This window comes from Hemitrygon akajei, chromosome 11 (assembly GCF_048418815.1).
Source record: "Hemitrygon akajei chromosome 11, sHemAka1.3, whole genome shotgun sequence".
NCBI lineage: Eukaryota > Metazoa > Chordata > Chondrichthyes > Myliobatiformes > Dasyatidae > Hemitrygon > Hemitrygon akajei.
In genome coordinates, this window is record NC_133134.1 from 112,767,485 (window position 1) to 112,790,871 (window position 23,387).

Below are 23,387 nucleotides of genomic sequence, written 5' to 3' on the forward strand. Positions count from 1 at the left end.
ACGATTGCCGTTGTAACAACCAACACTATATTTCCCAGTTACTCCATCCCAGGAGGTGTTGTTAGAGCCTACTCTTGTGTTGATGTGACCAAGAATGATAAGCTTGTCTACTTTGGGAACAGGGGCTTTAACTGAGTACAGTTCTTCACAGAACTTGTTCATGGCTGGGGCATATATGTCGACAATGGTGCGATGCTTCCTACCATGTGACAGGGAGAACTGCATGGTCATAAGCTGGTCATTCATGCCCTTCGGAGGTCTAGCAAGCTTGCCACCAATCTCAGTCTTCATTGCAAATCCAACCCAGCCTCATGTTGGTCTTGATATCCTCTTCCACTCCAGAAAAATATGTATACATTGTCCCTTTCACAAAGTTTGCCCTCTCCTGCAAACTGAGTTTCAGTCTGGGCTGCGATATTAATGTTATATCGGGCTCACTTGCTCCCTATTAGAGTAGTTCTCCTCTGAGATCTGTCACCATCGACTGTTGAACTATGTGTGTACATGCCACGCACTAAGGGTGAAAGGAATAGTCCATAATTTTCTCGTCGTGTATCGACCGCTGTGGTGGGGCCTCTGCCAGCCATGGTAAGCTGGCCATGGAAAGAATGGAGTAGGCAATGTTTAGGGCACTTTTTCTCGCCCCTTCCTCATACCATGGAAGTGAGCTGTGCGGCTGCAAAGGGTTGCTCATTTGCTCAGGAGGCTGCCGAAAGCCATGGCAGCTCCATGTCGGTGGAATCGTCCCTACGGCCTCAACACCGGTGTGCACTGTGATGGCTCGAGAGCCCACACCTGCTGCTTCATGGCTAGTCTGCCACCACAGGACTTGGGTTAGTTTGGGGTGGGAAGGATGAACGATGAGTGATTTACACAAAGACTTAGTTGAAAGTGCGCAGCATCGACCTCATTCACTCCTCTGAGACCATCTGTATCCAGTGGCAAGACAGTCAAGACGGCTGGAGATGGAGTCAAATGCAGTGAATAACCATAATGTACTTAGTGCCTTGTCACACTCTGAGCACTCCATTGTGCCCTGCTAGGTCTGCCTTCCTGCCCGTTGAGCCAAATTAGTGGTTACCTTCGCGCAGCCTGCTGGGTCCAGTCTCTGCTAGCTTGGGTAGGGTAAGCCCAAGCTCACAGAGAGTTTCAGACCTATCAGTTACCCTCACTTCATCAAAGAGCTGTTTGGAGCCATAGGTGAGAGCTGAGTACCAAGTGGGGACCAGTGCTGGATGAACTACTCCCAGTGCCTGCCCCATCAGAAGTCCTACCCCTCCCTGACACTCCATGCACACCAATTAATATGGTAATGTGTGGAGTATAGTAGATGAAAGAATGATGATTAAAAGCAATGAAATGTTTGCAAGAGAGAGTATCAAAGTGGAGATGAGAAATTGCTTGAATCTTGAGCAGGTTATTTGTAATGCAGAAGGCATATTTGTTTTGCACAATATGGCAACTTCCTAATGAGGACTGCCTCGCTGAATCTGTGTGTTTGTAGCTGAGGAATTTATTTTTTTCATATGATGTATTAGAAAGGTAAACCCAGGACAGTCTAGGGAAAAGGTGAACGCAGAGAAATCTAGCCTGCCCCACCCACACACACAGTGCTGGAGAAACTCAGCAGGTGAGGCAGCATCTATGGAAGTGCATAACCAGTTAATGTTTCGGGCTGAGACCTTTCATCAGGACTGGAAAGGAAGGGGGAAGATGCCAGTGGTAAAGTGTGGGTGGAGGGGAAGGAGGACAAGCTAGAAGGTGATGGTTGAAGCCTGGTGTGTGGGGAAGGAATCTGATAGGAGAGGAGATTGGACTATGGGAGAAAGTGTAGAAGGAGGGGCACCAAGGGGAGATGATAGGCAGGTGAGGAGAAGAGGTATGAGACACAGGATAATGGCAAAAACAAGTTCCCAGGAAGGATATGTGGTTGTGGTTGTGAGGGCAGCAGAGAGGGTCTCACTGAACTCCCATTGAAGAGAAGATTTAAACTTCAGGGTAGCATTCCTCAAATAGACTTTGCAGTGGAACAGCAAATCATAGACTCGAGATTGTGCAGAAGCTGGAAATCCAGAGCAGCACACAAAATGCTGGAGAAACTCAGCAGGTCGGGCAGCGTCTATGTAAATGAGTAAACCGTCTCTCATTTTGTTTGTGGTGACCTTTGTGATGTGTGGCCCAGGTAGTGCCTCTTAGCTAATAGACCCTGCCTTGAAGCCAGATTGGCATGACAATAGCATGTCTTTCCTTAGGATGTTGTGCTTGGCATTAGAACTAAGTTGTTGCCATTTCTTAGTCCGGATTTTCCCTGGGTTGGTATTAAGCTTGGTGTTGAACCAGGTGATGTAGGGCAAGGCTTGATTTTACCTAGAAGCAGGAGCTCCCAGTTTGTCCACCATTGAAGTGGGATGATGTATTATGGCATTGTGTATCGGAGCAGCTGAGAATAAATAATGTCAGAAAGTTATCTCTTGGTAACTGATGCAGAATGTGCCAGATAGACCAGATAACTAATGTGTTTACAAATGGATTAGTTATTCAATAGTTATATTTGTAATTAAATGAATTGAATATGGAGTTAACTGTAGTTGAACTGTGATTACCAGAACTGATGCTGGTTAGCGCTATTCACATAATAATTCAAGGCATAATTTGGGGTTTTCTGTCTTAACTTCAATTGCCTATTATTTGCCAAGCATTAGATCACAGTATCATAAGGGGATAACTCCAACAGATTCATTATTACCATGAAGGTGATGCATTAGATATTTAGTTTTGTTTATGAGGGCTGTAGGACCATTGGACAGTCCAGTTCCATTTCCAAGCCCAGGTATATTGCTGGCTTTATTAGCCCTTTTATATTTGTACAACTCCTTTTCTCAGCCTGTGAAGCACCATTGATGTCTACACATTGCTCTGGAATTGTGGTTGATTTCTTAGGCTATTAATCTAGAGGCATCGACTAACAATCTGGAGGCATAAATCCAAATTCCACAACTGTATTGGAAAACTCAGTAAGTTAATTGACCTGGAATTAAAATGTTAAAGTTCCCATCAGAACATCTGTGTGGCTTCATCAGGAGCAGAATTGTTTTCTGTTATAATTTACACTGTTTACACTGTCTTCGCTTGACATGTTCCTTACTTTATCTTTAACAAGATACGTGACCAATCTTGGCTCAGTGAAGAGGCTGCGAAGGATGTAAATAAAATGACATGCCATTCTGCGAAAGCTGCAACACAGAGCTAAGTTCATGTTAAACTGGCACTACACCACCAAAACATACCTCTCCTCCCCTTCTAAACCCATCCCTGATATATTAAGTTTTTTTCCCCCTCCCTTTTTTCTTTTTTCCTTTCTCTCTCTGTCCATCACTCTGCCTGTTCTCCATCTCCCTCTGGTGCTCCCCTCCCCCTTTCTTTCTCCCTAGGCCTCCCGTCCTATGATCCTGTCCCTTCTCTAGCTCTGTATCCCTTTTGCCAATCACCTTTCTGGCTCTCAGCTTTACCCCACCCCCTCCGGTCTTCTCCTATCATTTCGCATTTTCCCCTCCCCCTTCCTACTTTCAAGTCTCTTACTATCTTTCCTTTCAGTTAGTCCTGACGAAGGGTCTCGGCCTGAAACGTCGACAGCGCTGCTCCCTATAGATGCTGCCTGGCCTGCTGCGTTCCACCAGCATTTTGTGTGTGTTGTTTGGCTTTCCAGCATCTGCAGATTTCCTCGTGTTAGCCTTTTAAATACTGGAGGAACTCAGCAAGTCAGGCCGCATCTATGGAGGGGAATAAACAATATTGCTTGCCTCCTTCCCTTTCTTCCATGGTCCACTGTCCTCTTCTATTAGATTTCTCCTTGTTCAGCCTTTAACCCCTTCCAGCTTTTTATTTCATTTCCCCCCTCCCTTACCCACCCTCCTTCCCCCTCACCTATCACAAGTCTGCTTGCACTCCATCCCCTCCCCACCCTTCTTATTCTGGCTTCTTTTTCCTTCCTTTCCAGTCCTGACGAAGGGTCCAAAATGTTGACTATTTATTCCCTTCCGTAAATGCTGCCTGACCTGCTGAGTTCATCCAGCATTTGTGTGTGTTGCATCTGCAGAACCTCTTGTGATTAGGGCCAAATAACTTACATGCTTCAGTGCACAAGGGCTGCCCTCCAGAGCTAGTTACACTTCCAGCCAAGCAGTTCAAATTCTGGTCACAATGACATCTAATTAATGATGTGGAAAATTGTTACGTCTTGTCCTTTGGAAAAAAGACTAACTGGATACAATCCTAACAGGTCTGGGTGTTTAGCACATTTCAACTACTGCAGTAGTTCAAGAAAAGATTGCCCCATCACCTTCTCAAGGGCAATTAGTGATGAACACCTAAATGCTGACTCCCTTGAATGAATCAAAGACAATAACTACTCTGTTGACCACTAACCTATCTGTAATATGATGGTATGTTTACCAAAAATGTGCTTACAAATGGTTGTATTTGGCATTAATAATCATTGAAACTGCTGGGAGAAGGAGTAGTGGTGGAGAATGTTGGAAACACATAACATAGTCAGCATCTGTAGAAAGAGATTGATTGTTAACATTTCGGGTTCAATCCCCCCCGCCCCCCCCCACCACCCACCTCTTCAGACCCTCTTTGACCTGCCGAGTACCTCCGCTATTTTCTGTTTTAATTTCCTTTTTGGATCACTTAGCGTCAAATCTGATTACAGTCTTGATGCAGTTGAAAGTCAAAGAGCTGAATTCCAGCGATGAGATGAAAGTGCCTGTTCTTGGCGTCAGTACCTCATTTGACCAAGTGCAATGTCAAGGTGAAACATAAATCCATGGGGAAGAAAAAACTTTCCAATGGCTGTTTTTGACACAGATTATTGTGGTGTTTCGAGAATAGTCATCTCAGTCCCATGGCATTGCTGCAAGATGTGTTCTGACTTGGAGCCCAAACCATTATCATTGGACATAGACCAAAACTGCACAAAAACAGGCCCTTGGGTTCACAGTGTCCATCCATTTTCACTTCTTCACATCAGAAATGGGGCTATTTGCTGATTGTTGAATTAAGTTCAGTTCCAAATGGCCTTTGCAACGTAAGTGCTGAGTCATATCTGTCACTAGCAGGAGAATATGAGCACTTAACCCCAATCATTCATTAAAATTGCCATTGATAGATCTCTCCAGCATCAATATCTTGGGGGCAAGGGGGCATTGATCACTTCTCACTTGTCTAGGTAAGTACAACACCAACAACTCCTAAGTACCTCAAAGCAAAGAAGATTACCTATTGGTCTTCTATCATTTCGCATTTCCCCCTCCCCCACTACTTTCAAATCTCTTACTATCTTACCTTTCAGTTAGCCCTGACAAAGGGTCTCGGCTCGAAACGTCAACAGTGCTTCTCCCTATAGATGCTGCCTGGCCTACTGTGTTCCACCAGCATTTTGTGTGTGTTGTTCAGATTACATAATTGGCTCCTCATCCACTCAAAGCACATTGTGGTTGTAGTGTGCACCATCTGTAAAAAAAGCATTGTAGTTATTCATTATGGCTGCTATGAGAGAACTTCCTAAACTCCAGTGACTTCCATCTACAAGAAAAATGACATAGTACTGATTTGGAAATGTATTGCTGGGCTCCTTTACCAACGGATGTGTACACGTGCCTTTATCAAAAAGGCAACCGTGGTTCAAGTAGATGGCTGACTGCCATCTTTCAAGAGAGTTAAGAATGGTTAATAAAGGTGCACATCCTAGAATTGAAGTTTAAAAAACAACTACCGGTAAGTTCCACAAACCTGTTTCAATTAAATAAAAAAAAGCATAGTGGAAATAATTAACAGGTCAAGCAGTATCCGTGGAGAGTGCAGCCTTTTGTGTGATGTTAGATTTAAGGGACAAATATTGACAAATGGGTTACTAATACATTTCCATGGAGGTTTGGTAAGTTTTTTTTGCTCTTTTCCTTGAGCCCTAAACCCAGAATCATTGATGTTAATTGGAACATCAAACAATAACTCATATAATCTGATTTTACTACAAGGAGCAAGGCTGAATCTATGTCAGTTGTAATGCGGTGTCAAACTTTGTCTCAAGGTCAGTCAAGATCATTTGAAGATAGAAATGTGGAGAGCCACCAGTCTTGAGTAGAGCCCAAGTCTAGACTGGTGAGATACAGAGTCCTTTTTTTCATCATTTGATCTGTTGAAGCTTTTAAAATATTTCAGAGTTAGTTCATGCAAACTTTAAAAAATATAGAAATAAACTGAAGCCATGCAATGTTAGTGAACCATCGGCATATATAAACCAACGCCACAAGAAATAGTTAAAACATCTGACACTGTCGTGGTTTCTTGTACCCCACAAACGACCAGGAGACGCAGAAGATTCTTCAAGAAGTGTTAAACTTTAATTTGCATATCAAAGCTGAGACAGTCAGTGAGCTAGTCGCTGATTGCCCACCGATCCTTGTGCATAGCATTTTTTATAGCAATCTCCTGGTTTAGTTGTATTAGCTTATCCAATCGGTTTACAGTTGTGTATCACCAGTACATCAGCTCCCGACTTCCCACTATTGTTTCTACCCATTAACTTAATCATGTTCTAATCTACTTTTTGGGCCACATGTTACCTCATCCCTGGCTACAGTTATCTCTTAGCTAGCCTCTCATTAACACACCATTATCTTCTTATTTGGCTACATTCTTAAGTTACTGATGCGTTCAATAGTACAGAGACAATACAGAGATTTCATTCTGGCTGTTAAGTTGGATACATACATAGCAAATAGCAAATACAAAGCTGACTACATAGTTTTGGTTACACAGCAAACAATGCAACTTTATACTCCAATAATACCAAAAAATTTGAGAAGCCTGTTTAAGAAAAGTTGAATTTCTTCTTGTTTCATGTTGGAAGTTGCTCACTGTAATGGAGAGATAGAAAGGGTTTGAGTTAGCAGGAAGACAGTATGGTTAGGCCTGGGGATTTTTGTTAAAGTTATAAAAGGTGATGTTCAGTAAACTTTTGCAATATTTATTCTTTAATTATGATCTTATCTTGTGCTTCCTGTTGTCTGCAATTGCTTTGTAAAAGCTTGTTTACTGCTGAGAATGGCAGCAACCCTGTGTATCATATAAAATGCTTTCTGTGTGCAGCACTGGACTTGGGCTGAAAACCTGATATGAAAAGTTGTGCATGTATCTATTTGACCATCCTTATGATCTGTGAACCTTGCCCAGTACCATTCCTATTGCACTTTAGACCATCTCATGAACTTAATATACCAGCAAAATTAATATCCAACAGTGAAAGTTAGCTAATAACATTGCAAATAATTGTAAATTTTGAGGGCTCCTTACGAAGTTAAATACCATAACAGAACAACAGAAGGGGGGAATGTTATATTGGCCAAGGGCTAGGAAGAGGAGAAAATTAGCTGAACTTTCTTGGTGGTTATACAGTGAACCATACTGAGCTGAGCAACCACTGTAAACCTCCAGGTGCCGCCCCAAGTTGGTGCTAACTTCTTCAAAAATAATTAGAAAAGAAAACTATCCTATAAAATTCACAGAGAAAGTTTGTTTCCGATGCTTTTTCATGCTTATAACTGTAATAATTCTAATGTTCTCTAAAAATTTATCTTGTTAAAATCAATGCAAAGAAATGTAATAGAATATTACTTGTGGGTTTTATCACAAAATTGCCAAGTATGCATTGCATTTGCACATTTTGGGAAGTGCAATATTTGTGCTGTGGTGTGTGTGCAGTTTGCAGTGTGTTAGTGCAGAGTTTGATCTGTAAGTTAAGGATTAGTTAATGTATTTGCTTTGGGATTTATACACCTCTCTGGCATGCGGCTAAGGCTTAATAAGTATTTTATGACTGACTGTACTCATTTCCTAATGGCATCAGCTCCACGGCATACATGACCATCCCATTGACCATGCTGGTTAGAAATGCTACAGTTGGCTGGTCAGAATGGCATAGCACTCAAGACAATGAAGGGAACTTCTAAATTTGGATAAGGGCAGTATGGTGGGAACATATCCTGAATTTCACTCATGCTAAATTGAATGAGAATGCTTTATGTTGGATCCCTAAAATAACACGTTTTGCTGTTCCTCACTTCTGAGTTCTCATAAGCAGCAACAAAATAGTCGGTTACTGACAGAGTGGCCCTGAACAAGAGCTTTAGCGAATCAAAATAATCTCTTGTATTCAGAGTCTTGGATTTTGTGGTTGATTTTGTAGAAGACAGAATAAATTTTTCTCTTGTTACTTTAACATTTGATGCTTTTCCCTTTTGATTATTTAATTACAAGGATCATGACCATGTGTTAGTCCTTTACAGTTTATAAGTGTGTTACACGAAGTTCTATTTGAACAGTCTGAACCTGGTATCCAGTTATCCTTTTGCATTACTCCACAGCATTCTACTTATAGAAATCGGAGAAAATTGGAGCTTCAAAGAAAGGAATCTATTTACGTAACAGGTCTTGCAATCTAAAATATTCCTAAAGTACTATAATTTCTATTAGAATTTCAGCTCTAAAGTTGGGTAGAATAATTTATGCACAGCAAACTCTCAAAATTGGGTATGAGGAACCTAAACTTTTTAATTAACCACTTTTAGTGTTAGAGGTGTACTGTGTATTAACAATGTCATTGATAAAACTACCCTGATTTTCTTCAGGTGATGCCTTGAAATCTCTCTTGCCTACCTAATATGGTTCTGATCCAAAATGCAGAATCTCTTATATCAGCCCTGCCCTGGAATGAATCTCAGTCTAGATTTTGTAATCAAGTTTCCAGTCATTTGAACAATTCAAGGGTGAGAGTTCTGTCACTGAGACAAGGATGGTATTGTGTATTGCTGCAGAGTGTTTCAGTGCTGCTTTCTATTAGTTGAAGAATTATGCACGTGGAGTGAAAGATCTTGACTGTATCTTATTACAATCTGATAGGCATTGTATTATTAGATGAAATTGTATATTGCGTTTTTCATTGGGATGAGGGGGAATCTGTTTCTGGGTGATGCTGAGGGGTGTGTGTACTTGTGGGGCATTATTATATATTTTGGATAATGTAGAAACAGATTGTACCAGCATTGTACCTTAATCATCAAAATGTTTGTTGAGACATGGGGGGACATGGAAGCTGAGGTGTCGGGGTGAGTTTTAAGGGAGATAGTAAAAGCAGAAAGGATGAAGAAGAAAGATTTGTTATTCCCTCTTATCAGACCATAAGAAATGGGAGCAGAACTAGGCCATTCAGCCCTTCAAGTCTGCTCCGCCATTATGCTGATAATGGTGATCCCGGATCTCACTCAATCCCATACACCTGCCTTCTTCCCATATCCTTTGATGCCCTGACTGATCAGGAAATGATCAACTTCGGCAGTAAATATATGCATGGACTTGGCCTCCACCAGAGTCTGTGACAGAGCACTCCACAGATTTATTACTCTCTGGCTAAAAAAAATCCTCCTTTCTAAAGAGCATCCCTTAATTTTGAGACTGCTCTCTACTTCTGGATACCCCCATCATAGGAAACGTCCTCTCTACATCCACTCTAACAAGTCCTTTCAATATTTGGTAGGCTTCAATGAGATCCCCACACATTCTTCTAAATTCCAGTGAGCACAGGCCCAAACCTACCAAATGCTCCTCATATGTTAACCCCTTCATTTCCGGAGACATCCTTATGAACCTCCTTTGGACTCTGTCCAATGACAGCACATCCTTTCTGAGATGTGGTGCCCAAAACTGTTGACAATATGCCCATGTCATTGTCTTGTAACATTTGCCATCCTTGCTAATCAGGAACCTACCAACCTTTGCTTTAAGTATACCCAATGACTTGGTCTCTGGCTGAAGAAATTCTCCTCATCTCTGATTTAAAGGGAAGTCCTTTAATTCTGAGGCTTTGTCCTCTGGTCTTAGGCCCCCCTCCACTGGAAACTTACTCACTATGTCCACTCTATGTAGGATTTTCAATGAGCTCCCTCCTTATCCTTCTACACTCTTGAGTACAGGCCCAGAGTCATCAAATGTTTCTCATATGTTAGCCCTTTTATTCCCAGATTAATACTTGTAAACATCCTCTGGACAATATCCAATACCAGCAGGTCCTTCTTTAGATATGGGGCCCAAAACTGCTCGCAACATTCTAAATATGGTCTGACCAATGCCTTATAAAGCCACAGCATTGCATCCTTTTTTATATTCTATTCCCCTTGAAATGACTGCTAATATTGCATTTGCCTGCCTTACTATCCAGTCAACCCTTTGCACCTATTTCTGAATTTTCTCCCCAGTTAGAAAATAATCTACACCTTTATTCCTTCTACCCAAGTGCATGACCATAGATTTCCCTATGCTGTATCCCATCTGCCACTTCTTTGCACAATTCTCACAACCTATCCAACTCTAATTGCAGGCTCCCCGATTCTCAACGCAACCTGCCTTCCCAGCTATCTCTGTAACATCCACAAAGCCCTCAATTCCATCATCCAGGTTATTAACATATACCGTGAAAAGTCGTGGACCCAGTGCCAATCAGAAAAGCCCCCTTTATTCCCACTCTTTGCCATCTGCCAGTCATCTGTTTTTCTATCAAAGCGCCCAGATATAGGGAGAAGTGTGGAGTTTCACTGTCAGATAAGTGTAAGGGTTCTGGTCAGGACTGAAGTAATTCTGAAAAGTAGCAATTTTGAAGGCACGTTAAGCACAGTCGCTGAAGTTTGAAGTGTTGGCTTCAGAAGGTCATGGAACTGGGATTTCACATGCTCCAAGTTGTGAGCATGATTGAACTTTCAGACCTTTCACCTCTGCTTCTGTTACCCTTGCACATGTCTTCCTTCAGCCTTTTTTCATTTTGCTCGTTCAGCCCAGCCTTCTATTTGATTGCATTTAGTTTAGTTTTCTCAGCCACACATTCTAGAATGTCCTGCACTCTCATCACATTCTGGGTAGAACCATTTCCCCTCTATTGGAATGATTTAATTGTTCTTTTAAAGTATTTGATTCTAGTTTTAGGACCCCTGCAGGCAGAAACATTACAGTTTGTGCACGTGTTGAAATGACGATGGGAGGATTTGAGCAGCGAACCCAGGGGAGAAGTGACATAGTCAGATCAGGAGGAAAGTGAGGCATATGGAAGATCTCAGAAGCAAAAGGAGGAAGGTTGGAGCATGGCTGTGTTCATGATGGAAGTAGACAGACTCTGTAATGGACAGATTATGGTGAGCTCAGTTTGGGGGGCAATAGGCTATTGGTAGTTGCTAACAGTTGCTTGGATGCCTACTGAGGGAGAAAATGTAGTTGGTGTCTTAAAGAAGAGTTGTTATGAGAAGGACCTTCTCAGTATTTATCAGATGTAATGGATTTTGGGTTAGTTGTCTAGGTGCGGAAGCAGTTTAGTGGTTGATAGAGCTTTGTATTACTTCTATGTAAAGGTGAGCTAATGTTCTAATGTTTAGACCACTGAAGATTTACTAACGTTCTTCACTACATAATCTGGGCTGAAACTTAATTGCAAATGGAGTGTTGCATTCTGAGTTCCTGATTCATTGTACTGTGATGCTGATTAGAGCCATGGAGAAATGCAGGTTTTATTCTTGACATGTCACCTTCAGTCAGTGACATAAGAAAATAGGTTTCCTCGGTTATTTGTCTTGGGCTTTTGCAGAACCTTGCTATTTGCGAAATAGTTGTTGCATTTGTGCATAGTATAGAATCTACACTTCAAAAGTAACTCAATGGTGAAATATTTAGAAATGTTAATGACTGCTTCTGATGGGGACCCATGAAGAGCTAATGAGTCATAAATTATTTTTTACTCAGAGAGTAGTTGGTTCATGGAATGCACTGCCTGAGTCAGTGGTGGAGGCAGATACACTAGTGAAGTTTAAGAGACTACTAGACAGGTATATGGAGGAATTTAAGGTGGGGGGGTTATGTGGGAGGCAGGGTTTAAGGGTCGACACAACATTGTGAGCCAAAGGGCCTGTACTGTGCTGTATTGTTCTGTGTTCTATGTTAATCCCTGTGAACTGTGACTGCTTCTGATAGGGATCTAATGAGTCATAAATTATTACCACAGCATTCATTCTGCAGACATTCAGCTGGTTTGGTACAGTGGTTATCCAACCCCTCCCCTCCCCCAGGATCCTACATTATGTTAGATAGTTTACTTAATTTGACCTCATTAACAGTTCTCTTTCCACTCCTTGCTTTGTGACAGAAAGCAACATTGCAGGATTGTTCAGAGGAATTTTGGTTTTCTCCGAAATATGTTAACTGACTGAACTTTGGCATTGGACTTGGTTACAAAGTAGCTACTGCTGTTGGGAGTGCTGGGTTCTAATATTTACTGTTGACTTTTTTTTTCTTGCTGTCCAATTCGGCAACCTGTATCTGTTCTCTGTTCTCTGGTCTTCCTGGTTGGCTGGGTTGATGGATGCTACCAATCGCTGCAGGAGTTGGATGAGGTACTGTCAAATTTATCATTTTTAAACTGCAGAGTGAGCTATTTGATTCTAGAGTCCAGAGTAATCTTGTGCTGAAAATTTAATTTAACAGGAATTCCTAAATTGCCTTCAGGCACTGAGTTTGAATTTGTTTAAAAATTCAGCTTTCTTCATCAGTAGTGGCCTTTGGTATGAAGCATTACTTCAACACCAGTTAACAATATTTATATACAGCCACCAAACGGCTCTTGCCATATAAACAAAGACTGATTTTATTTATTTTCCATGGTGTACCCAAATAATAAAAATTCACTCTTCTGTTTGACCATGAATATGCCTTGTATCTGTTCCTATGCCTCTACTGTTGAAATCTCAATCTGCATTATTGTGTTTGAACATCCTGAGAATTGTCCTGATGTTCTTCTCTTGCTATAAGTGGTTCAGCTGATCAGAAATTTCACAGGTTGATTCAACAATTGATAAATGAGGTTGTTCTCCTTAGAGTAGAGTAGGATGAGAAGAGGTTCAGTAAAGGGACACAGTATCATGAATTGTTTAGTTAAAGTGAGTTAACATAAACTAACCCTTTCATTGCATGGTTCTTGGGCCATTAGACCCAGAGTTAAAGTTTTGGGTAAAATGTACAGAAAATGGGTACTAGAATCAAAATCAAGTTTAATATCACTGACATTTGTCATGAAATGTGTTGAATGTGTGTCCTCAGGCTCCTGTATCTCCTCTCTGAAGGTAATAATAAGAAGAGAGCATGTCTTCAGTGATGGGGTTCCTTAATGATAGATGGCACCCTTTTGAGGCATTGCCCCTTGAAGATGTCCTTGATTCTGGGGAGGCTAATGCTCACGATGAAACTGGCTGAGTTTGTAACCCTCTGCAACTTTTTCTATCCTGTGCAGTTGCCCTTCCATACCAGACGGTGGTACAACCAGTTAGAATGTACTCTACAGTACATCTGAATAAATTTGCTAGAGTCATTGGTGATGTACTGAATCTCCTCACTTGTAATGGCATGTAACTGCTGGTGTGTGTTCCCTTGACTTCCACCTCCTGAAGTCCACAATCGATTTCTTGGTGTTAATAACATTGAGTACAAGATGTTGTTGTGACACCATTCTGTTAGCCGATGCATTCTTGTCACCATCTGAGATTCTCCCATTAACAGCTGTGTCATTAGCAAATTTATAGATGGCATTTGAGCTGTGCCTAGCCACATAGTCATGGGTGTAGAGCAGTGGGCTAAGCACATACCATTGAGGTGTGCCAGTGTTGATTGTCAGTGAGTAGGAGATGTTATTTCTGATCCATACTAACTGTGGTCTCTCGATGAGGAAGTCAAGAATCTAGTTGCAGAAGGAGGTATGGAGGCCCAGGTTTTGGAGCTTGTTGATTAGTACTAAGGGTATGATAGCGTTGAACGCTGAGCTGTAATCAATAAACAGTGGCCTGACGTGGGTATTGCTTTGTCCAGGTGGTCCATGGCCGAATGGAGAGCCAGTGAGATTGTATCTGCTGTAGGCCTATTGTAAATGTATTTACATTGTGATTATGATGTGGAATGCACTGCCCATAAGCTATATTCTCACACTTTACATTTACTTCAGTGAGGGCTACAAAAGGCGTGTTGGGAGCAGAAACATAGTAAAAATTAGAATCCGAATTGAATATTTGAATGTTTACTACATTGCAGAACGAAGTAATTCCACTAGTTATGAATGGCAATGAATACATGAACAGCTAAACAAAAGGAGCTGGGGTGGAATACCCCCCTCAATAATCATAGAGGCCACCAGTGAGCGTAAAAGGTTAGGCTAAAACATTCGCAACCACGTTCAACCAGTGTTGAGTGGGTAAACCATCTGTTTCCTCCTGAGATCCCTACCACCACAGAAGCCAGTCCTCAGTCAGTTGATTCACTCCACATAATATCATGAAATCGCTCGGAGTGTTAGAGACAGGAAAGACCATGTAATTGAGAACATCTTTAATTTAGTACTGAAAACCTGCACTCCTATTCTAGCCGTGCCTCTAGCCAATTTCCGGTGTAATTACAGCATGGGCATCTACCTGATAATATGGAAAACTGCTCATACTAAGCAGGATTAATTCCATCAGCCTAATTGCCAGCAAATCTACTTTTCAATCATCATTAAGATGATGGAAGGCATTGTCAACAGTGCTATGAAATTGCACTTTCTCATCAATAACCTACCCAGTCTTGAAAGGCCATCATAGTGTAGACATGGAGAGGGTGTTTCCAAGGTGGAAGAGTCTAGGATGTGAGAATAAAAGCATCTCCCTTTAGAATAGAGATGAGGGCAACTATTTTTAGTCAGAAGGTGTGAATCTGTGCAATTCATTGCCATTGACGGCTGTTGAAGCCAAATCATTGGATAGTTAAAGCGAAGGTTGATCCATTCTTGATTAGTAAGAGCATCAAAGTTCTGGGGAGAAGACGAGAGACTGGGATTGAGAGAGGAAATAAATCAGTTATGATCAAATGATGATGCAGACATAAAGACCAAATGGCCTAATTCTGCTTGTACCTCTTGTCTTAAGCTGCTTACCAATGCCCAGTTTTGGTTTCACTGTCACGGCCTTGGTCCAAGCATGGATTGAAAAGCTGAATGTCAGAGGGGAGTTGAGAGTGACAGCTCTTAACACCAAGGCAGTGTTTGACTGAGTGCATTACCAGGGAATTCAAGTAAAACCAAAGTCAATGGACATCATTAATGACCAATCCTGGACTTGTACATTGGACAGTGGAAGGTGGTTTTGGTCATTGATCAGTCATCCCCGGTCCCAGGATATTGCTTCAATGGTTCCTAATAACTAGTTGACAATCCCGCATTCCTCGAGAAAACATGTAGTGGACAGTGATAGTTCAGGAAGTGAAAATGTAGCGAATATCAATAATAGACTTCTAAAATTTAGACCTAGCAACAACGAAAGAATGAGGATATATTTCCGGGCCCAAGCATCTTCAACTGCTTCATTAATGACTTTCCTTATGATATCAGGTCGGAAGCGGGGATGTGTGCTTTTGATTGTGCAGAATTAAATTCCATTCACAGTTTCTAGGCCAATGAACCAATCTGTCTCTGCACGCAGCAAGGCACAGACAATGTACAAGCATTAGCCGATAAATGGCAACTAATATTTGTGCCTTTAAAAATGCCAGAAAATGACTAGTTCCAAGTAGGGCCAATGCTAAGTGCCCCCAGACAACTTTCTAGAGGTTGCCATTGACCAAAAACTTGATTGGACTAGAACATGAAATGCTTTGTCTTTAAAAAAAAAAGTAAAAAGTAAGTTCAGAAGTTGGTATTGGCAGTGAGTTCCTCATTCCAAATTTCTTCCCCATCACCAAGGCACAAAAGATGGCAGTGTGATTGATTTGCTCAGATAATATAGTCCCAAAGCACTATCCTTGATTGAAGGTCCATCCACTACCTAAACATGCCTTCCTTCCTTTACTGATGCATCATTGCTTAGGGTGTACCATTTGTGAAATACATTGCAACCACTAATTAAGAATACTTTCCTCAATCTTAAAGCCTTTATATAAAGAAGGACAAAGGCAGCCAGGGCATGGGAAGACCACTTCCTTTCCAAGGATCATGGTGTTTCAAGCAGATGACTTGCCATCACCTTATCAAGTGCCCTTAGAAATGGGCTATAAATTTTGGCTTTGCCAGCTATGCCCATGTTGAGTAAAATGAATGAACAGAATTAATTGGAATTTTTGAACATGGATTGTATGGCACTTGAGAGTGAAAGTAATTTGGGGTGCTATTGTGTCACTCTTATAAGAGCCAGCATATACTAGATAGGCTGATTGATACCTTAATGATTCTGTGACTTTTTTTTTGTAATTCATTCATCAGAATTCTGTTGCCAGGGTCCTGCCCAGTGTATTCTTATTTATTCATATTTCCTTGCCACAAAGGAGGAGGCTATTTGACACATATCTGAAAATCCATCTTTTATTGCTTTCCAAGATTAGGTTGTGTTACAAGGGCTTGTATGAAGATTACACTTTCATTAAAGAAGCCTCATAGAACATAGTTGCCCGAGTTTTGAGCATAAGAAAGTTTCTAATTATTTTAAGTCTTTTCTTTTTGTCCCCTGTATATGGAATAATGCTTGAGCAAATGAACAGGAAATGGGATGAAATTAGTTGAGGGAAAATGGATCCTACAGGGTAATAGCAGAGTCTTCACACTATCTGAGAATGTGGGGATATTTCACTGACTAACTGGAAGTCAATTTCTAGAGATCGCTTCATGATTTGGCATCTTGCATTCCTGTGAGTTTTGGATTTCCTTCTACTTACCTTGCTTTGAAGACAGTCCGTTAGATGTTGGATGGAATATAGAAATGGACTGAGACATTAAGAGCAGTTGGGTATTAAGGGAAAAAAGACAGTTTCTCCAGTTTAGAAAGAATCTAAAAAGGATGAGTGAATCTAAATTGATTTAAACACTGCAATCAAAGAAGCTGCAAATATTCATTGGGGTCTAAAATTCTTGTAATAAAAATATCTTCACTAAGGTGAAAAACATCAAGGGTACTTGTAAATGGATTTTAAACTGGGATTAATTGAATATTATGGATTATTGGAAGATGAAGGTGCTTGGGCCAAAGATTGTGACTCTTCCAGTGAATCAGATACCACATTCTGTCTGTAGTGGTTTGGAAAATGGAAAGCATAGCCTCAGAGATTCTAGGGGTCACAATATAGCATCATTTTGAGTTCTGCTGAGAGGGTTGATAAAATTGAAAAGTTTGGAGATGAGGGTTGAGATGAGGGTTAGTTAATCCCAGACTTTTTGGGACCATTGAATTAAAATATGGTTACATTCTGAAAGCTCTCAGCTTTTCTCCATGGTGTAATGTCATAAACTTTGACTTGGTCATAAACAAAATTACTGTGTCCATTTAATAAACTGTGATGAAATTGTCTCAAACAAGTCATTCAGTTTTCCTTTGGAAATGGCCATAGTAGGAATGTTGGTACAGAGTATATCCAACCTTTGAAGTCTGAACTGTTTCAGAGCCCTACCACCCATAATTTGCATTGTTCTTGACGTTTGCTATTTTTTTCACGGTCAATGGCTGGTACTGTGGTAATGCACAAAGCTCTGAAGTGTTATAATGTGCTGAAAGCCATATTGTGTAATTTGGAGCTTCTGTGCACAAGCACTACTAACCCAGTTAAGTGATGGATCTGATTGAAGTAATATAAAACTACATTAATAGTAAGAATTCCTTAGGATCAATCACACTGAAAGGGATATGCAGCTAGAAAGCACTGGTATTTGTTTGACACATGGTTAAGAGGGCACTAACTGTGTGTTTGCCTTGCTAACAGATTGCCAATGATCGCATGGCCTTGGTGTCCGGAATCAGCTTGGATCCAGAAGCTGCCATTGGTGTCAGTAAGAGGCTGCCTCCTAAATGGGTGGATGGAGCGGAACAAGTAAGTGATGAGTTATCTCTGGCTGACACAGCTTACACGTTACTGGGAAAATTGTCAAGTGCTAGTTCGTGAATGTTCAAAGTCCTCATTTGCTACTTGGTGTGAGAGACTGGTGGGAGAAGTAAGAGAGAGGAAAGGAGGTGCAATCAACCGATCTCATACGTTGTCTTCTGACGGAATGAGAAGGCTTTCCAAAACCAGGCATATGAGAGGGTGGAAGAGATTGTGCCTTGCTATAATCATTCAAGGGAGAGTTCTCTTTCGGGAAGTGGGAGTCTTTGATCAGGCTATAATAGGATGAGTCTCTGTTGGAGAATACGGAGACTCCCTGGTGTATCAGAAGGTGAGGATGTTCACCCTACCAAGTGTACATCAGTGCATATTTTAGGAAACGGGAAAAATTAATGTAATTGGTATTTTATTTATTTAGAATGAGAGTGCAGAACAGGCCCTTCTGGCTCAATGAGTTGTGCCACCCAGCAACACACCTATTTAACACTAGCCTAATCACAGGAAAATTTACAATGACCAATTAACTTACTAACCGGTATGTCTTTGGATGATGGGAGGAAACCAGAGCACCCAGTGGAAACCCATGTGCACACAGGAAGAATGTACAGACTTTCAAACAAAACACTTGGGAATTGAATTCCGAAGTCTGATGCCCTGAGCTGTAATAGCGTTGTGCTAACCACTCCACTACCGTGACAGGGAATGAGGAGTCTCCTTCTGGTACATGTGTCAGGCCATGATGAGATTCTCCCTGCTATGTATCAAGCCATGAGGAGACTGAGCACTCTATTTGTTGTGTTTAATGAATGGGAAACTCCCTCTGATCATTCAGTTGTTGGGTAGGGAGAATGCTACCAGATTTCTTCTCAGCCCTTTACCTTTTCCACTTTTCACCTCCCAGCTTCACATTTCTTTCCCTCTCCCCCCCCCCCCCCACCCAGTGTCCCCCTCAACCACCCAGCTTTCCCTTCACCTGGTCTCACCTATCGTTTGTCTGCTTGTACAACTTCCCCTCCCTCCAGTTTATTATTCTGGCTTGTGCCATTTCCTTTCCAGTTCTGATGATGGGTGTCAGCCTGAAACGTCGACTGTTTATTCCTTTCCATAGATTCTGCCTGACATGTTGGGTTCCTCCAACATTTTGTGTGTATTCTCTAGCTACTGATTGAATCTAGTAGGTTTTTGAATTATGGAGATATTGTTTGCAGGTGGGCAGTGAAAGAAATTAGGGATCTCAGATATGTAGAAATGTGAAAACAATCTTTAGCTTCTGCTGGATAGGAAAGAATTATGCATGAAAAATCCTTTGCAAATGGACAGTGGAGGTAAGTCATTAGAGAATGGTGTGGACCACAGCCACGGATGGGATGCAAAGGGTTATGAACAATGTTCTTCCTTGTCCCTATAAGATGTTCTTTGCTCTGTGTTTCAGTTTGTCAGAAGAGTGGAAATCTAATTCAGGAGGTACCTGTCAGAACATTCATTAATGGAGGGGCCTGTCAAGGAGGCTGGCAGAGAGTAGCTGTGCGATGACATTTAACATGTTTAGTTCACCTCTCTTCCCCACCCCTTTAGATTCAATTTGACATCACCAGAATAAAGCAGAAGATGAAGGAGCTCGCCAGCTTACATGACAAGTACCTGAACCGACCTACGTTGGATGACAGCACTGCGGAGGAGCACGCAATAGAAATCACTACCCAGGAAATAACTCAGGTAGGGAATGCTGAGGGAGCAGCGATAGAGGGGAGATGCTTAGGTGAGAAAAGGGAGAATAATGTGACCCTCATTTGGAAAGCCATTGTAGAACTTTGTAAGCTGTTCGACCTGTAAAGTGTTCCTTAGCTGACTTTTTTAAAGTCAGACTTAATATGCCATGCAAGTCAATATTGTTGCTAATATGTGCATGAGCTGTGATATCTGGCTTGTATGTATAGCTTTTGTCATTTGCAGTGCTCTGTATCTTTGTACTACTGCTGCAAATATCTGCAAATAGAAACTTTGATGAGAAGAGATGGAGGTTGTGGCTAGATTTTTTCTTTCTTTCTTCGTACAGTAGGGATTTTGGGCAGAATAGTGGAATGATCCTCTTGCCGGATGTGGGACAGCAGGGAGACCTCCAGTGCCCCGATGACTCCACTTACAAGAAGTATATCCAGCTGCAGCTCCTTTCAGGCTGTGTTAAGGAGGTGGAGCCAGAGATGGATGAATGCCAAATGATGAGGGAGGCTGAGGGGTTGATCGACAGGGCATATGGGGAGGTACCAGTATCCAAGGTGCAGGATACAAGTTACTGGGTGACTGTAAGGAGGAGGAAAGGCGATAGTGCAGAGTACCCCTGTCACCATTCTCCTCAACAACAGGTATACTACTTTGGATACCGTTTGGTGGTGGTGGTGACCTAGTGCAGGAAAGCCACGGCAGTCAGATCTCTGTCACTTACTCTTGCTCTGTGGCTCAGAAGGGAAGGGAGAGAAGAGGCACACTGTAGTGGTAGGGGATTCATTGGTTAGGGGTACAAATGGGAGATGCTGTGCATGAGAATGAGATTCCCAGATGGTATATTGCCTCCCGGATTTCAGGGTCTGGGACATCTCGCATAGAGTCCACAGCATTCTTAAGTGGGAGGGTGAGCAGCCAGAGGACATGGTCCATCTTAATACCAGTGACATAGATAGGAAGGGTGATGAGGTCCTGCAAAGTGAATTCAGAGAGTTAGGTGCTCAGTTAAAGAACAGGACCTCTAGGGTTGTGATCGCAGGATCACTACCTGCTCCATGTGCTAGTGAGGCCAGAAATAGGAAGATCATACAATTTAACACATGGCTGAGGAGATGGTGCAGGAGGAAGGGGCTTCAGACTTTTGGATCATTGGGCTCTCAGGGAACATGAGACCTTTACAGAAGGGATGGTTTGCACCTGCACTGGAAGGGGACCAATATCCTTGCGGGAAGGTTTGCGAGTTACAATTATGCCAACACCTGCCACCTGGGTTCAATTCCTGCTGTTATGAAGTAGTTTTAAACATTCTCTCTGTGACCCTGTGGCTTTCCTCCGGGACATGGTTAATTGATCACATGGATGTAATTGGGTGGCATGGGCTTGTTGGGCTGGATGGGCCTGTTACTGTGCTGTGTATCTAAATTTAAAACACCAAGGCTGCAAATCTGCACTAATACAGGACAAACATGGAAACTGACTCTTTAGTTTACTAAACTCAAGCTGACATTCGAGCAGCCATCTGTATCAGGCCTACATTACTTACTCCATGTACCCATCAACTCCACCCCACTGATTGCAACACTACAGCAATTTTCAATGGTGAATTAACCTACCATTCCACATGCCCTGGAGACGTGGGAGGAAACTAGAGTACCTGGAGGAGAACACAATCAGGATTGAACCTGGGTTTCTGCAACTGTGAGACAACTGTGACATTACACTAGCTTAAAAAAGTGCAAAAAAAAGTAAAGCCTGCTTTTATGATTTTCTTTTAGAGATTCTTCATTTTGCATCTCTTCAAACTTGTATGAGACATCATCCCTATAAAAACTGAGAGTAAAAGAGATGATAGAATGTGGTGCAGACACTTCAATAATTAAGCCAAGGGTTAAGTAGAGCCATAGCTATGTGTCCATACATTTTTTTTTAATGACTTATGGTGTGTTGTTGGTTTTGGATGGAAGATTGGATGCCCTTGCCTTTCTGCAATTCTCTCCTCTTCTCTAGATGTTCCACCGATGTCAGCGCTCAGTGCAGAATCTGCAGAGCAAAGGGCGAAGCTGCACAGAGCAGGAGGAGCGGGTTCTTCGAAATGTAATTTCTTCTCTTGCACAAGCTCTTCAGGATCTGTCAACTAACTTTCGACATGCCCAGTCTTCTTATTTGAAACGTAAGCATTCAAGGAGAGGGGAAATGCTTTGATCTAAAACGCACTTACATAACTGATTGGCCTCCCAGTGTGTAGGAGTGTGATGTGATTTATGTTTTCTATGACAGTGGAAAGGATTGTATATACTTGTACTATCTCTTGGATTTGGAAGCAGGGCCAAGTGTAAAAGTTAGCTGAGGTTAAATGTGTTAGCTTAACTGTTGGCAAGCAGACACAATGCTCTGGGAAGCTCTTTTTCTGATTTGGTTTGTCAGTTGCTCTTGTATAAAGTATATTGGCATACGCTTGGAAATTCATGTTTGATTAGTACAACTAAACTCATTGATCAGTGGCAGCAGGTAGTAGTGGTGGGCTGCTACTACTGTATAGTATTTATCACTACTGAAATTGTAGGCAACTGAATCCTAAAGCACAAAGGGAGGTGACTGGATCAGCTCTTTGAAAGTGTTATTTAGTTTGTCCTGCACCTTTAACTTTCTCATTATCTGTAAAATGTCTTTGTTGCTGATAGTTGAGATTATTTCTGAGTTATTATAATCTTACCTTTACACAAGTTACTGTAGAAAGCTCTCATCTGGCTTTTGCTAATTATTTTATATTTTTAATCCCCACCTGCCGATTCCTTGCCAGTTTTCTCTTCGGTTACCATATCAAAACCTGTCATAATTTTACAGATCCATTAAATATCTGCCAGGAGGCATTGCAAGTTCTACAGATCAGACCTCTTCACTGAGGTTCTGTGTATCCCTATCTTTCTGGCAAGTTTGTCCAAGGGTACTAAAGACTGTTGCCCCGAAACAAATGTATTACTCCAACTAATGGAAACACAAATTGCTGGAAATGCTCAGTAAATCAGGCAGTGTCTGTGAAAGGAGAAACTGAGTAAGTGCTTCGAAGTTGAGGACCCATTGTCGGTCTGTTCTGATGAAGGATCTCAACTCTGTTTCTCTTTCCTGACTGACCTGCTGAGTGCTTTCAACATTTCCTGTTTTTATTTCAGATTTCCAGCATTAGCAGGTTTTTGTTTTTTTTGACTTCATCCCTCTTATAAATGTTCCATTTAGCTTTTGTTTTGATACTTTTATACTTCAGTTTCCAAATCCAAGAAATCTTCGTGTGAATTTGGATATTTTGAATGAAATCTTTAGGAACAATGTGCACAGTGTGTGCCAGGTCCACATTGTACCCATTGCTACGAAACCCAGAATTATTACTTAGTTTTACTTGGTATTCACACCTGGTATGATGCAAGTCTGAAGATTTACCTTTATGGTGAAATCTTGTGGTTTCTTAGTGTCCTGGGTGGAGTGAGTAGGAAATATCCAAGATTATCCACTGCATTCTGTAGAATGCGTATGTAGTGGGCAAACAACAAAGTAGGTTTGACTGTGATGCAGTCTTTGTAGAATTATTTGCTGACATTTATTGCTCAGTTGTGCATATCAGAGTAGGTCAGGGATTGCATAGCGCCATCACTGGTATCTCTGAAAGATCAAACTTGTCTGGTGGAGCTGGGGAT

At 41.6% G+C, this 23,387-nt stretch overlaps 1 protein-coding gene across 5 annotated transcripts in view; it reads left to right on the top strand.

The window, feature by feature from the left end:
* stx16 (syntaxin 16) overlaps positions 1-23,387 on the top strand; it is a 46,863-nt gene that overhangs the window by 7,783 nt on the left and 15,693 nt on the right. For 4 of the 5 annotated variants that reach the window (XM_073061519.1, XM_073061521.1, XM_073061524.1 and 1 more), the window contains exons 2-4: positions 17,857-17,964; positions 19,552-19,692; positions 21,706-21,868. In XM_073061519.1, the coding sequence (XP_072917620.1) occupies positions 17,857-17,964; positions 19,552-19,692; positions 21,706-21,868 (412 nt within the window). Of the gene's footprint in view, positions 1-9,123; positions 12,489-17,856; positions 17,965-19,551; positions 19,693-21,705; positions 21,869-23,387 lie in introns of those variants that run through there. The other variant, XM_073061522.1, reaches the window with a different exon arrangement.